The 16,856-nt window shown below is 38.7% G+C and overlaps 1 protein-coding gene across 1 annotated transcript in view; it reads right to left on the reverse strand.

Moving 5' to 3' along the window:
- The window catches only part of RAB12 (RAB12, member RAS oncogene family), a 41,790-nt gene extending 25,291 nt beyond the window's left edge, over nt 1-16,499 (reverse strand). The window contains exon 1 of the mRNA XM_027876795.1: nt 15,929-16,499. Within this exon, the coding sequence (XP_027732596.1) occupies nt 15,929-16,460 (532 nt within the window). The 5' untranslated portion in view covers nt 16,461-16,499. The remainder of the gene's footprint in view (nt 1-15,928) is intronic.
- Nucleotides 16,500-16,856: the final 357 nt, after the last annotated feature.

The raw sequence follows: 16,856 nt of genomic DNA on the forward strand, positions 1-16,856 counted from the left end.
ACACACACACACACACACACACACACACACACACACACACACACACAGACTTTGCTCTCAGTGTCAGTTATACACAAGGTGTGCATTCAATCAATGCAGAGAACAATTGTGGATTGGTCAAAAACAATTACATGACTGAAAAAAAAGTTTCTTTTTCATCCAGAATCATTTACAGAACAGGCCCAATAAGCACATAATTAGCTGATTGCTGAGTATATGTCCATCTTGGCAGAATGTGGGTAAAATAATCACTGTCCATTAGTCTTATTTTCTTTACTATAAATACTTCTCCCGAAGTTTAAAGGAGAAGTCCCAGACAATTAAACAAATAAGTACAAACTTAGTATGAAAATAAAATCCCCAAACAGAGAACTATAAATGTCAATCACTATATCCAAAATCTAGCATATCTATCCCCACCCAACCCCAAGAAATCCATTCAACTTCAGGATTTACCCCAGGACAGACCTATTAGACTCAACCTCCTATCTCTGACTCACCAGACTCAGGCAGTACTTCATTCCATATAACTATCCACAGGGACATTTTTTCATCTCTGCCTGCTGCCATTTCAAACCACTCCCTACCCTGTATCACTGGGCTTTGAAACAATGTTCTCTCCATTGTACAAGATCCAATTAATGTTTATCTAACAGCAGCTTCAATAACCTTTCCCATGTAAACTATGGACACTATTACTGTATTTTTAAGAGAGAAAAGAATCTTTGAGAAAGTGGGAGTTTCATTGTCATTTTCCCTGAGATTCTATTTCCTTTTAAGGGTACAATAATAATGTTGCCTTTGTGGAAGGGCTAATAAAGTTGGTAATATATTTAAAAAGCATTAGATTAAAAAATATTGTGGTGTTTTAAGTTATTCCTTAATAGTTAAAAAAAAAGCATAAAAGAAAAAAAATCAAGTGAAGATCTGTAAGTGACCAAGGCAGTTCTGCTTCCTTCTCCTTTGTCCCTTTTCCTCTAATGGCCCTCTCCTCCATTTCGGTTCATTCTCTCAGAGGACCACAGGATTGTAGATTTAGAGCTCAAAGAATCAAGGACTTAGAGCTCAAAGCATCAAATCCAACAGACTTTTTCTTAAACAGAGGAAGAATCTGAAGCCCAGGGAAGTTAAATGACATCACCAACACATGCTTAAGAGGTAGGATTGGAATCTAGGCCCTCAGATTACAGAACAAATGTGTTTATTATTCTATGCACATACTGCTTTCCTTTCTAGGTCTCAAACAATCCCTTCTTTAGAAAGATCACTGTTTCTGCTTTCAAAACTTTGTATCTAAGACAGAGATGGGGAACCTGAGGCCTCAAGGCCACATGTGGCCTTCTACGTCCTGGGGTGTGGCCTTTTGACTGAGTCCAAGTTTTACAGAACAAATTCTTCTATTATGGGGATTTGTTCTGTGAAGTTTGGATTCAATCAAAGGGCCTCACTTGAGGACCTAGAGGGCCACATGTGACCTCAAGGCTGCAGGTTCTCCACCCCTGGTCTTAGACTTATCTACACTTCAATCACTTGTAACTTAAGCCACCCCCTTACTGACTTTAGTTCTTCCCAACTTCCTGCGGTGGAACCCATCTTAGTCACCCTCCCTTCTTCCCTCTAACACAGACTCGGATATTATGACTACGTCTTTAAGAAGGAATAGCATTTAAAAAAAAAAAAGAAGGAATAGCATCTTGGAGAGTAACATTTTAACTGTCATTCTGGAGTGGGTTAGTTGTCTTGGCACAGAGAAGCCACTGAAGAACTGAGAGAAAGGATGAAGAGAACTTCTTTCCTGAGAAACTTAGTTTACAATCTGTGTTTGTAAGAGACACTGTGACCTGCACTTAACTATTATTTTGTAAAGAGACATTATGAAGACAATTACCATTCTAACTGAATTACTTTCTATAATTCAAGGAGTTGATGTTGCTGAGAATATTCCATTCTTTTTCCTGCTTTTGAAGAGTAGAGTAATGACTCTGTGAATTTTCTTCACTGTCAGTCTACTGTAAACATTTATGTCTTTGTGTTATTTGTTACTGTATAAACTGTATGGACAATAACATTTATGTTTATCTAAATCTATGAGACCAGGGTTTGAAAATGAGAGCCAGATGAGTGAAAGCTTATAGAAAAAAAGAAAAAAAAAAGACTTGTCTAGTTTATTTATAAACTAAGGCTGGGGTGGGGGGGAAGGGGGTGGTTCGGAGCTAATTCATGGGACAGAGATTGTACATTTCTATCAATTTATAAGGAACTATCACTGCCTTAGAAGCCAGGATAAGAATAAATAAGAAAATGAATTAGTAGCAATTAATAGAAAGAAATGAAAAGTTGGTTTGATTACTAGAGCACATTTGACACCCACTAAGGTTACACGAAAAGTCAATGACCCTAAAATCTCTTACATTAGCATTTAGTCATGTATCTTTTTAGGATGTAGTTGGCTCAATTGGCTTTTAAGGGTTCTACGTTTTCATATCTGAGTTCATCCTGGAAATACCTACTTTTCCTTTTTTTAATTAGATGATGTAAAATTCCTAGTTTCTTTTGAGACCGGCAAAATCAGAACTATATCAGTCTTTATATTTTGCAGAGCCTCATTCATGGTGATAGGTTCATGTATTTAAATAAAAACAGAACACTCTTGTCTTAATATTATGATATTCAATATGGAATTTAAAACAACTGACTTCTTTAAACTATAAATCAACTTTTATATTGACTAAAATAAGTTACATGAAATTAAACATAGCAATAAAGTAGACAAAAGAATGGACACTGAATCAGCCTGGAGGGGGAAAGAATGTAAGGAGTAAGGGGGCCTGGGTTTGAAGCTGGTTCTGGCACATCCTTTTACCTTAATAATGGACTGTGATCTATTTTAGGACATGAAATGTTTAGAGATCAGACAACCATCTTGGATAAGAAAAACATATTCATGCATCAAGAATCAATCTGAGTTGATCATCAACCCAGTTGCTCTATCTTCGACACCTGACTAAAGTTTAAAGAGGTTAAGTTGCTTACTCAGGACCAAAGAGCTAGTAAGTGTCAGGTGGAATTTGAACTAGGGTCTTAAAATCTTAAAATCCAAGCATTCAGCCATTCTGAAACCATTCAAAATATCATGTCTGGAGAAGAACTGGTGAGTCCTCAGTTTATACCTCTGATGCATTTAAGTATTAATTCTGTGTTAGAGTTGGGCTGGGTTTTTTTTTTTTAAAGCATAATATTCTCTTAAACTTGTAATTAGCTCTATGAGGGCAGGAATCTTATCTAAATTTTACATCTTCTACAGGAGTCAGCAGATAATTAACAGAAATATATATATATTATATATATATATTTTTTTTAAAGGCAATTGGGGTTAAGTGACTTGCTCAGGGTCACACAGCTAGTAAGTGTCAAGTGGTTGGTTTGAGGCAACATTTGAACTCAGGTCCTTCTGACTTCAGGGCTGGTACTCCATCCACTGCGCCACCTAGAAGCCCTCAACAGAATACATTTTAAATAAAAGAGAGATTGTTAAGAACACAAAGGAACTGAGGACTTGCCAATTCTTCTCCAGACATGATATTTTGAATGATTTCAGAATGACTGAATGCTCTGATTTTAAGACTATAATGAATCATTTATAGGATATATCTTTTTAATCAATGAACTGTAAGAAAAGTATGAAGAATTACAGAAAAAGTATGCTAAAGTTTTTTTTTCTTCCTAACTTCTATCATTTCTAAGAAGTATCACTAAACTATATTTGTTCTCTTTGTAGAATGGAAAGGTCATAAGAGGAAGAATTAGTGCGCAGAAATGTTATATATAAATATGTTGGTTTTTTGTATGGAACAGTAACACTACTAATAGAATGGAAAAAATAACTGGAGTAGGAGTCAGGCAACTAAAATTCTTGTCCTTATTTTACTACTTACTGGCTATATGTGCGATGCTCGGATTTTTACTCTGTAAAATGTAGGTGACATACTTCCCTTCTTACTTTACAGAATATCTGTTACAGTTTTTTTGTGGGGGGGTCCTGACTCAGGCCAGACTCCTGTTAGTTTTGGTTCTATGCTGAAACAAAATTAGACATTCATAAGTCATTCAACAAAGGATAGGTACTAAGTTGATATTCAATAAAGATAGAACTCCTCCAATTGATATAGCTGAATAAAGCTCCCTTGCTTAGAGTTCTTCATGGCTATTTTGTTCTTAGGTGACCAAGAAGTGATGTTGACACCCTGGGCCTTCCATTCATCTGAGCCAACCAAGTCTTTAGGATGGTGTCAACACTACCATTTAAGGAAAAACTATCCTAACTTGCATAGATTCAGGAAGAGAGATTTTGCTCTGAGCACATGGGGTGTATGATATGATACTGGGTTGTTAAGACGCTGCAAGTTCTGCCACAGTTTACCATGTTGGAAAGCCTTCAAGTACAGCCTCATCATCAGACTGCTTTCTAAGAACTATCCTAGCTAAGTATGAAGAGTCCCATCACCAGCAGAAAGGCCACTTGGTGACAAAGCAACCCATAAAACAAAGACAAAAGAAAACAAAGAAAATGGCCCTCATTGATGTGCACCCCAGTTTTCACCCCTGAAGTGGCTGTGACACAGTGGCAGGAAAAAGGGACACAAAGTACAAAAACAAACCTATAAACAAAACCTGACAAAGTCTTTGTGCTGGCTATGAACATTAACTTAGCTGTCAAGCATTTTAAATGTGAATTGAAGAAGTGGGTCATATTTTTTATACTAGCACTATATAGGGAAAAACTGCTACTAAATGAGAGTTGGCTTGGAGGAGCTCCCTGGAAAGCCAATAACAGGTAAGGAAGAGATTGGTTTTATTGTATGTCCAGAAGCCACAAAAAATGATGTTTCATTGGACACCTGGTTATCTTGGAGTACTCATGATAAGCATTTGTGAAATGAGCATCATGAACATCAAGCATTTTAAGGACTTAAGTCTATGCCAGAGGATAAAGAGGTAGGGAAATTTTAGGAAGAGTTTAGGGTTGGAGATGTAAACCTGTCAACCTCTAAGACCATCTAGTCCAATTTCTTTAATTTACAGAAGAGAAAACTGAGGTTCCAGGATAGGTTAGTGACTTTCCCCAGAACACACAGGCATAATGAGCATCAGAGGCAGGGTCTGAACCCTGGTTTTCTGACTTTTAAGTCAGTACTCTTTTCTGCAAATACACTGCTTCTTCCAAATTAAATCAATATTTATTTTAATAATCAATAACTTCAATGTAAAAGTAAGTTTATAAGATATCATCAGAGAGATATAAGACTGGAACTGGAAGCTTCCAGAAGAGCTGCAGATTAGCCATAGGTAGAATACATGCTCCATTGCAATGTAAAAAATAAAAAAAGGCCCCCAGGGCACTGGAAGAATGCTTGTGGAGGCTTGACAAGAGTGGCACAAGATGAAAAGGCACTGGCAGGAGTATGTACATGGATGAGATCACAGAGCAATTAAAATGTCAAATAAAATATTATTCCTGTGAAGGAACAGGAATATCTTCCTCAGTATAACATATGGATGGAAAACCAGAAACTAAGACATTTCTCAAGGCCATACAGAATCAAACAAATAGAAAAAAAATCAAATAAATCAAAGTAATAGAATCAAGATTATAAATTAAGTTATCCAAATGTTAGTCCAGCATGCTGTCTTGGACTAAATCACACTGAGTTCCAATTAGTAGCAAAGTCCCATACTACTCCAGTAAGACTGTAATATCCAAAAGCAAAGAGTACCAAATTACAAGCTAATAAATATATATTTCTCTCTCTCTCTCTCTCTCTCTCCTAGATTTCACTGTGTACCCAGGGACGTCCCTCATAAAATAGTAATAACACTTGTCTCTTCAAAGTACTGCATTTTTGACTTACAGTGTCTGGTTTGATAAATGTTTTCAAAAAGTCAGATATGTTTTCCTTACAAAAATAAACAAATGCTTAATCAAAGGGCAAATCTAAGATTCTGCAAAGGATGTATGGGAAAGAGAATCTCGAAAAAATTTTGTCAATTCAAAGTATAATGAAACCTTTCTTAAGAAAGGTCTGTGGGGGCAGCTAGGTGGCACAGTGGATAGAGCACTGGCTCTGTAATCAGGAGGACCTGAGTTCAAATCCGTCCACAGATACATAACACTCACAAGCTGTGTGACTCTGGGCAAGTCACTTAACCCCAAATGCCTCACAACAAAAAAAAAAGAAAAAAAAAGTCAGTGAATAGTCAAGACAGAAATTAAATGTTTAATGTGGTTGGCCAGGTTTTAAATAGATTTTAATTCTACTTAAAAAAACCTGAACAATTAGTAACATGCAAAATATCATTCTTTGAAAGGTGATTTTATCTTGTTTTTATTACAATTAGTTTGCACATTAGTTTGTATAATTCATTAAAGTCAATTACACATTTCATAACATATGCCTACATAAAAACTCAAATGTTAACCAAGCAACAGCAGTTTCTAATTCACATTTGCCTGAGTCACCATATTACATCATCTTGGCAATATAATCTTTATACACATTCCTAGATGGAACAACGTGGAACTGCAAGGTTCTGGGCTTTCTGAATAAAAATTATAGATAGCTTTCCCCCATTCTTTAAACAGACAGAACAAGAGCTGGGAGACCGCATATAAAGATCAAGAAAAAAATAAATGATTGTATTTTCCCTCCAATATCAAATGCTTATCCTGGGTTTCGGGGGAAGGGGAGGAAAAGCTAAAACTTAGTTACTCTCAGAACAAAGAAATTAGATTTTCTCTTTTGTTCTGTTACCTATTAGAGCTAAATACCTATTTCCCTGACTCACTTATATTGCTTCTACATCATGTGTTGAGACTGATAGGTATGGACCCTATGGCCACCATGAAGTCTTATCAGTACACATTCATTTTTTCTACCCCTACCCCCAGATCCTTTAGGCATTACCTCTCCTAATGGTTTCCAAAACAGAAATCTGTTCAGAGAGGGGCTGAACCCAGTAGATATGACAAAGAGCCTAAAGCCAAAGTTGCTATTACCAAACAATATGACCTAGAATGATTTATACTTAATTCTTATTTTATATTTAATGTCTGCTTCATAGGACTCATAGCAAATATAAGTAACATATGCCAAAATGACCACCCAGCTTCGACCTAAATACTTCTAAAATAATCTATTCTGTTTGAGACCTGTTTTAATTATAGGAAGTCCACTTAAACTTCCTTGTAAATTCCAGTTAAAACTAATTCTACACTAGAGGGCCAGGCAGAAAATGTCTAATCCCCCTTTTACTTGACAACACCTTTTCTCTAATTAAATTCAATTCAACCAGCATTCATTAAGTACATACTATGTGCAAGGTCGTTTTTGGTTTTTTTTTTAGGAACTGACACAAAAACAAAAAACCCAGAGTAGTTTTTGCTCTTAAAATCAGATACAACACTTAACACAGATAAGTAAATACACTATAACTAGCTAGGAGAAACACAAAAGTATTAATTTCCCTATGAGTTGGCACCTGAGACAGCTCAGAATCCTCACATGCAGAGATGAAAAGGGAATAAATTCCAGGCAAAGGGGACAAGTTATGCAAGTCAGGGAGGTGAGATATGAAATGGAATGCTGAATACAGGAAATAGGCAGGTAAGCAAATTTGGCTAGAACACAGAATTTGTGAAGGAGAGTAATGTGAAATAAATCTGGAAAGGCAAGCTAGAGTTATACTACGAATGATTTTATGCCAAGTAAAATAGTTGTACTTTAACCTAGACTCAACAGGGTACCACAGATGCAAACTGAGAACACATTCAAACCTGTGCTTTAGGAATATTAATTTGGCAGCTATGTCAAAGGGCAGATTGGATAGGATAAAAGACAGGAAGCAGCAATCATAAAAGTTACTGAAACTGTCTAGGTAAGAAGTGATAAGGACCTATGTACTAGGGACTGTGGGGGTAGGGGAGAAAGGGGAAGGAAAGGAACCTGAAAGATAACTCAAAGGTCTTAAATCTGGACAAATGAAAAGATGATATTGTCCTGAAAGAAAAATGGAAGTTCAGAGGAGGGTCTGTATAGGGCTGGAGAGAGGAAATAAGTTCTATTTTTGATATAAATTGATTTATCACTTATCACAACACATAGTAGGCACTTCATAAATATTTCTTGACTGATTCTGAAGTACCCACTGGATAGCCACATGGATATGTCCAGCAGACAGTGACATAGGACAGGAGCTCTGGAGAAAGATTCGGGCTGGGTATACAGATTTCCGCTTCATTTTTACAGAGATAATAATGGAAACTATGATAGCTGAAATCACTAAGGAATGGTATAAAAAAAAAAGAGGACCCAGGCCAGAGTCTTGGGAGACAGTCATATTTTAATAGGCTAGAGATCTGAAACTAAGGATGGGCCAGACAAATACACAGGGAGATAATAGTGTCATGAAAGTAGAGAGAAGTATGCAGGAAGAGGGGGGTGATCAACAGTGTCAAAAGCTCTTTCAATCAATCCTCATACAACATGTTTGGTAAGACCATTCTGGTCACTTTTTGTCCAATATCCTGAATGGATATTGGACAAAAATTAAAAGACTTCTTAGAGAACTTTTTTTTTCTATAGATTCATTTAATTAAGTCACAGAAGAAATTACACAAAAAGAGTAAAAGAGGGTTGATTTAATTGGTTTGTTACCTAGGTACTTTAAAGCAAAGTTTGAAATAATCTTCTACTTGTTGGAAGGCTATCTGGTAAAGCTCATTTTAAATGACTCCTCTCCCCAAGAAAAAATACACATAATTCATATTCACAATTCATATTTAAGAGGTCATTCTAAGATTACCCTATTTGCTGATGACATAATGGCTTCTTTAAAATATTCTAGGGAATCAGAAAAGAAACTGAAACAATAGTTTCAGTAACGTTGCAAGATACTAAAATAAAACAAAAAATAAAAAAATAAAAAAAATAAATCAACATTTCTATATAGCAAAAAGAAAATCCAGAAGGGAAATACAGAATGGAAAAAATCTCATTTAAAAAAATCACACAACTAGAAAGGAACTGAAAACTAAGGCAGTGCCCATCAATTGGGAAATGGCTATTCAAATTCTGGTATATGAGGAATACTATTGTGCTATCAGAAATGAAAAAGGGGATAATTTCAGAGAAACCTGAGAAGACCTGTATGTTTGAATTAATGAAGAGTGAGGTGAGCAAAACCAGGAGAACAATTTTATACCATTACCACATTATAAAATGAGCAACTTTGAAAGATTTATGAACCCTGATCAACATAATGATCAAACATGACTGCAGAGTACCAAAAATAATGAATGAGACCTACCCACTGACAGAGAGGTGATAAACTAAATATTCAGAATGACACCTACATTTTTTTAACATGGCCAATAGAGGAATCTGTTATAAGGGCTTTTTTTTCCCCCAGAGGTGGAAGGTGAGAGAAAACAATGCTTAAATGAAAAAAATTAAATTAAATTTTAAGACCCCTAAATAACCCTAAAAAACATAAAATATTTAGGACTCAATTGACCAAAGCACACACAATAGCTAGTTCGCACTGTGGATAGAGTGTCAGGCCTGGAGTCAGGAAGACTCATTCATGAGTTCAAAACTGACCTTAGACACTTATTAACTATGTGACCCTGGTTGCCTCAGTTTCCTCATCTGTAAAATGAAAACCCCAAATGGGCCACAAAGAGTCAGACATGACTGAAATGACTGAAAAACAAATCCTCACAAAAATCCTGTAAAAGATTTATCATTTTACAGACAAGAAAATTGAGATTCAAAGAAATAAACTGGATTGTTGAAGGAAACACATCTAATAAACAGCACAGCCAGGCTTCAAATCCAGGTCTGACTCCAAATCCAGTGTTCTTTCCAATACATGATGTAAGCAATCAAAAAAAATCAGTAAGTATGCATAATAATTTATATGTGAAATTTGCTTCATTGTACATGCAATAGACTGGTCTTTTTTAGTTTTAAAGGCAAAAAAAAATTAGCATGAATATAAAATGGACATTAGGTCAATCATTGACATGTTTATTTCATCTAAAGTTTGACCACCTGCTTCTGCTCTTGAGAACTTTTCTAGCCATAGAACAAACTTCCCTTTGGAAGCTGAAAAACACCAAAAGAGGCCAATAACACATAGGAATTGAAAAGGCAGAACGGTGCTTCTGTTGCATCCTTTCTACTCATCGAATGAGGTAGAGGCCTAACCAGGCTACCCAAAGTCACAGGAAAGTTCACAGGACAGGTGAAAGAACAGTAGAGGCATGTAAGAAAGGCAGTAGTCAAAGCATGTTCCTTTGCAAGGCTGATCGTCTTTTCTACGTCTAATTTTAAATTTGAAAAGCTGGCACTGCACTTTCCATATAACGTTTTTTAAACTGTCAAAAGTACTACGTAAAATTTCACTAAGTAACCAATACTATTATTAATTTAAAAATCCTATCTTTAAATGTCTTATATGAAGACAATCACTATTACGTAGATCAATTAATATATTTAAGCTTTTTTTCCCCCACAATATGAGTTTTTATAATATGAGCTCCTGTACTGAATAGCAGTATCAGGCAATATTTTATTCACTTAAAAATACAAAAAAAGGTTTCTTAACCTCATTCAAAATCAAAAAAAGTATTTCTATAATCTTGTAAAGAAAGTTCAAATTATTCTAGAGACAGTTTAATATTTTCCTTTTGATAGGTTTAGTCTGTTTCTTTTTAATTACAAGGCATCCAATACTCACCACCAGTATATACCCACCAGTAGCAGGGTATATACTATGAGTTATTTTCCCTAGAATGGATCCATACTCTTGGCCAGTTGCATTTGTTACCAAAAGCAAACATTCACAAGAATGGTGGTAAAATTGGGGATTATAATCTGCCATCCATGAAATAATCTTTCCTCTGTGTGAAGCCAGATGGAGCAGACATGGATCAAATTTCCAAGACTAGCCTTAACTGAGATAAATGTCTTAATATGTATGTATCCACATTAGGTAACTATAAAATACTGTGATACCCCAAGGAATTCCAGGAATAAATTGATCTTTACAACATTCCTGTCAGGATGATAAATGCAGCAACTATCACTTCTATTATATAGTGTGTATCCAAAGTCTTAGTTTAGTTTCAGTATTATAATAGTAATCTTTAATAGCTCAAAACTTCAATGACTTTGGGTATATCCTTTATATAAACAGAAATGGAAATAAGGAGACTTAAAAAGGATTCATTTAAGGTCCCTTAACTCTTAGGTATTTATCATTTCCTCTTAATCTCCACTTATCACTACTCTGCCATTATTTATTCCCACTTACAATTACACTGCCACAATGGCCTTTTAACCCTCAGCTTAAAAAAATTTTCCATAAAAACTTCCCAGACCACTCCAATTGGAATTGATCTCTCTAGACCTGAAATTTTAAGACTATGCTCTGTATGTCTGCATCATTCAACTGGGACTTTATCTAAGTTCATGTAGTTTCCCCATCAATGCCTGGCACATAGTAGGCACTTAATGTTTACTGACTGTCAATAGAACGCATACTCCTTTAGGGCAAGGGCTATTTCTTTTTTGTGTTTGTATTCCCAGTGCCTGGAATATATCAAACACTTAACAAATACTTATTAAATGAATGATCATTCCATATACTCTTTTCCTACCAATAGTTAGAAAGAAAGGCACCTTGGTACAGTTGATAGGCAGCTGGCCTTGGAGTCAGAAAGACCTCTATTCAAGTCTCTTATACATATGAGGGGTATGATCAAGGGCAATTCGGGGCCCCAATTCTCTAAGGTTATTATTTATGTTACAGATGAGTTGCTAATCTGTCTTGGTAGATTTTCCACATTTGAGTTCCTCACACAAATGAAAGGGATAGATCATTGTTTATCTTAGCATGTGTATATGGCTAATTCAATCAAAAATATCTAAATGCGAACTTATCTTTCCCCTTAAATCCACTACCTTCTGCAACCTCTTATTTCTACCTAACTCACAGAGTTGTTATGAAAAGTGTTTTGCAAAACTTAAAGCTTGATATAAATTAGTTATTATTCTGTCAGTCATTCTCCCAGTTACCCACTCTCAAAACCTAAAGTCAACCGTGGAGCTTATCTAGTCCAACTTAAGTCCTGGCATGTTACCCGCTTATTCCATAAACTCCAGTGGCTCCAAGATCAATATAAAATCTTGGTGTTCAGAGCCTTCATAACTTGCCCCCTCCCTTTCCAATCTTCTTACACTTTATATTCTCTCCTCTTTTTACTCTGCCACGAAATGACACTGGCCCCCTGGCTGGTCCTTAAACAACACACTACAACTCCCAACTTCTACCACTTTAAGGAGATGTCCCTCATGCCTGGAATGTCCTACCTCCTCACCTTAGATTCCTGGCTTTTCTGTTTTCCTTCAAGTCAGCTAAAATACCACCTTCTTCAGCAGAGGTGTCAAACTCACAACCACAACTAGCAGAGAAACTGCCAAGTGAAGCCAGAACCAAAGTAAAAATAATTAGGAAACGTTTAACAAAATAAAAATACAGCATAATGTTTATTTCTGGTTTTCTAAATCGATATGCAGATGGCAGGGATCCTTTTCTATTTGAGTGTGACACTACTGTTCTACTGGGAGCTTTTTCTAACCTCCCTTAATTCTAGTGCCTACATTTTGTTGATTATTTCCAATTTATCCTGTATATAGCTGGTATATATCCTGTATACAGCTGTTTATACAGTTGTTTTCATGTTGTCCCTGCCATTCAACTGTGAGCTCCTTGAGAGCAGAAACTGTCATTTATCTTTCTTTGCATCCTCATCCTTTAGCATAGTGCCTGTCCCATAGTAGGCATTTAATAAATGTTTACTGACTGACTAGTAATTCTTTTGAAATTTTTCTCATGTGTATCTTCTTTTCAATTCCCACTATTTTCCCCCTGAATTAATGTAAATTTCCTAATTGGTCTTCCAAGTGCTACTAACTTTCCTAACATACCATTTTGAAGATCCCATTGCTCAAAAACGTTTAATGACTCCTCAATGCCCACACAATAAACTCCCAATGCCTTACTCTAACATACAAAATGCTACTACAGTCTGACCTAACAACTCTTCTATGGGAGCCTTACAATATAGCCAAACTGATCTACTTGCAGTGAGTCCTGATTTATTATGCTTTCTTTACACCAAATTCCATTCTTTGTGTAAGTCAAACTCTTCCAGCAAAGCCCAGTTCAAATCCCTCCTCTTCCACAAGTAGTCCTTCTCACCTTTCCCTCAGACCTCCAATAGGACTGGTCTGTTGGATACAACTAGTATATTAGCTTTCCTGCTTTTGAGCCCCTTGAGGCCAAAGTGTCTTAAGATATTTTTGTATACTTAGCACAGGACCCAAGTCATGGTAGGCCTGAATTAATCAGACAATGTCATACTTCTGGGTAACCCCAACTCAGGCAAATGTAACAAAGCAGTAGCATCAGAGTTCAATGACCTAAATGTGGAATCCAATGACTTACTAATGTTTTGTCTTTATCCCAGTGCACACAAATGTAACTTTAAGGATACAATTATAGTGGCTATTTTATGTATTTAAAGATGACCCTTAAAATTAAGAAAGATAAATCTGCAAACTTGTCATTGTTTACTTAACCTAAAAAAAATGAATAAAACTCATTAGATAATGTTTTTTATCATTCTCACCATAAAATCTGCTATTTATATTTCCAGGTAAATCAGACTTTTAAGCAAATAAGTGCCAAAAGAGCAACTCTTAGAAAGGAAACAAAGGAAATGGGAGGGAAGATCAAACACTTCCACAATCAACTGCTTCAAAACAGCAGTAAGGAAAAGAAAATCTCAGTGTGTGCGTGTGTGCGTGTGTGAGTGTGTGTGTGTGTGTATTTTTTAACCAGAAATTCAGATTTTTAAAATATGGAATTTTTTTGGATTACAATTTAAAATTTTAAAAATCTGTGTAAATATGCCCTTAGAAGAATCAGTACTAACAATGTTCAGCACTGAACAGCTTTATAATCAAAAATTATCTACAGGTTCTGTCCTTCAACATTAGGTACTGAATTTAAAAAAATTCATAAACTTTCAAAATAAAGTCACAAAAAAGGAATAAGGAAAGTTTGCTAATTAATTAGGACTTTCAGAATCTTACAAAATTGGATTTGCAAAGGTTATCCACTAAAAGTTAAAATCTAAAAATGAATATTCACTGTTTCTTGGACATTCCCTGAGGAAATCCCTAATTGCCTGTGATTCAAGGTGATTTCCTTTTGTGCTAAAGAACCTCCAGTCTAGCACCATGTAATAAAGTTCTCTCCCTTTTCAGCTTTCCTTTATTTAGGTTACATATACATCAGCCTAGGAGCCATGAGATCCAGCTTAGCTTTATGGGATTTTTCACAAAAACAGTTATTGATAAATGGACAAAACAAAGTAGTTTCTTCATCTACAAAATGATGGGTTGGCCTAAATCTCCAAGGTTCTTTCCAGAACTAAGCTACATATAAATGCTATGAAGTCCAGTGTATTCTTATTATAAATAAATTTGCCTTCCTTCATAAATTTTCCCTTCAGTTTCAGTTTTATGAGGCAAAGCAATTTTATTTTCTGATCTGGTATATTATTACACAGAAGTACTAAGTCTGCCTGAGTGTTAGTGGATTATCAGAATTCACTGTTACTGAAACAGGATTCAAAGTTTAGTCTTTTATTTTATCATACGTACTTTAACATACTGTTTATTAACAAACTTGCCCTATCCTACTATTTTCATCCATTTCCTTGGAGAGTTTTAAAAAGCATTTTAAATTTCAGTACATCATATCAGTAGCTCATCATGAGTAGACACCCAGTTTTACCATACCATCCTTTCACAGAACTGTTTTCTTTTTTTAATCAAAATCTGAGGGGGAAATTTTGCTAGAGATAAACTTGATACACCTTTGTCACTTATTTAGTCAAGGCCATACAAGCCACTGAGTGTGCCCCAGCAGGTGACTGTTATCTTTCCTTTCAATTTCACAACATGCCTGTCTGAGTCCCACCCCGAAGTATCAAGTGACTGCCCCCATCCACCCCCCCTTAGTAATATAAGACTGTCAGGAGTTTCAACAGATAACGACTCTAGCTGCTGGCTACTGCTTAGGACAGCTGAACCCAAACAAATGCATCACTCAGTTATCTGACCTTAGAACAGGCAAATAAAGAGGGTCTAAAGAAACAGGTCATCATGAGAGGTATCTAAGGAATAAATCAATTCTATATTTGGAGAAGAGGAAGAGAAGGGAGGTATTTTTGTAGAAGGATGAACATACACAAATAAAAGAACCAAGTGGCAGGTGTATATGGAAGCTGATAAGAAAGATAGCCCTAAGCAAAGATAATATAAACCAAAATAAAATCAGGGCCTCGGAGTGGGAAGCAGCCTTAAGTTTCGCCGAGAAGCTCCTCGGCTCGGTGCACCCACTTTCTGTGTGGGGCTGAACCTAAGTGGCAATTCGGGCTAGAGTTGTCAGAAAGGCTCAAGGACGCCTGGACAAATGAGGTCAACACCAGGGACGTGGGGAAGGGGCAAGCAGAGGCCGGGGAGAAGTCTGCTGGGGAGGAGCTGTCTGGAGAGCGGAGACCCCTGGCAGTCCAGGGCTGGGGGGCTGGACATGAGAGGGGGGAGGGCGCTCGGGGCTGGCCGCGGGGGCCGGGGTCCCCATCTTTCCGTCGAGGGTGGGGGGAGGGGTCCCAGGCCTCCGATGGACCAGGGGGAGGGCTTCCCGGTCCCCTCCAGGGGATCTGCGCGTCCTCTCCCCCGGCCCCTCTCCTAGGGCCTCCTCGGCCCCTCCCGGGTCCCCGCTGCCCCCCGCTTACCCACGGTGGACTTGCAGGCCTCGCAGAAGGTGTCGTCGGTGAAACGCTCCATCAGGCTGGTCTTGCCCACGCCCCGGGAGCCGATGATGATGACCTGCAGCTTGAAGTCGGCCGGCCGGGGCGGCTGCTTCCTCCGGCGGGCCTGGCCGCCCGACAGCGCCGGGGAGCCGGCGGCCGAGACGCCCCCGCTCAGGCCTCCGCCTCGCCTCTGCAGCGCGGCCCCCCGATCCATGGACACATACGGCTCCCGCTCCGTCCGCGGCCCGCTCCCCGGAGGAGGCGCCCCTCGGGCCCGGCCCCCGGCCTCCGGCCCCGCCGCCGCCTCCTCCTCCCGCCGCCGCCGCAGGGGATCGGCCCCTGGCTCGTTGTTCCCCGCCTCGTCCGGCCCCGCCGCCCCGCGGGCTCCGTGCAGCAGCTGCCCCACCGGCCGGCTCCCTGAGCCCGCGTCGCCGCCGCCGCCGCCGCCGCTGCCGCCGCCGCCGCCGGGAGAGGAAGAAGGGAAGCAGCTATTCCGCAGCAGCGGCAGCAACATCCCGGACGAGGAGGGGCAGGAAGGGGGACGAACCCGCGGGAGGGGCGCGGGGGGGGGGGGGCGGGCCGCGGAGCCGCGGGAGCCGGCGGGAGGGGACCGGCCCAGACGGGGAATCGGCGAGAGCGAGCAGACGGCGCCCCCTGGCGGCAGGGAGGACCGGGCTGCCGCCGAGCCGGCCGGAGGGCACCAAAGCGGCACCAAAGCTGTGCTGTGGCGTACTGTGGGGCGTCCTGTACTGCTCCCTCTCTCCTTCCTTCCCTCCCTCCTTTCCTTCCTTCCTTCCTTCCTTCCTTCCTTCCTTCCTTTCTTCCTTCCTTCCTTCCTTCCTTCCTTCCTTCCTTCCTTCCTTCCTTCCTTCCTTCCTTCCTTCCTTCCTTCCTTCCTCCCTTCCTCCCT

The sequence above is a fragment of the Vombatus ursinus genome, unplaced genomic scaffold (genome assembly GCF_900497805.2).
Source record: "Vombatus ursinus unplaced genomic scaffold, bare-nosed wombat genome assembly UNPS02014812.1, whole genome shotgun sequence".
Classification (NCBI taxonomy): Eukaryota; Metazoa; Chordata; class Mammalia; order Diprotodontia; family Vombatidae; genus Vombatus; species Vombatus ursinus.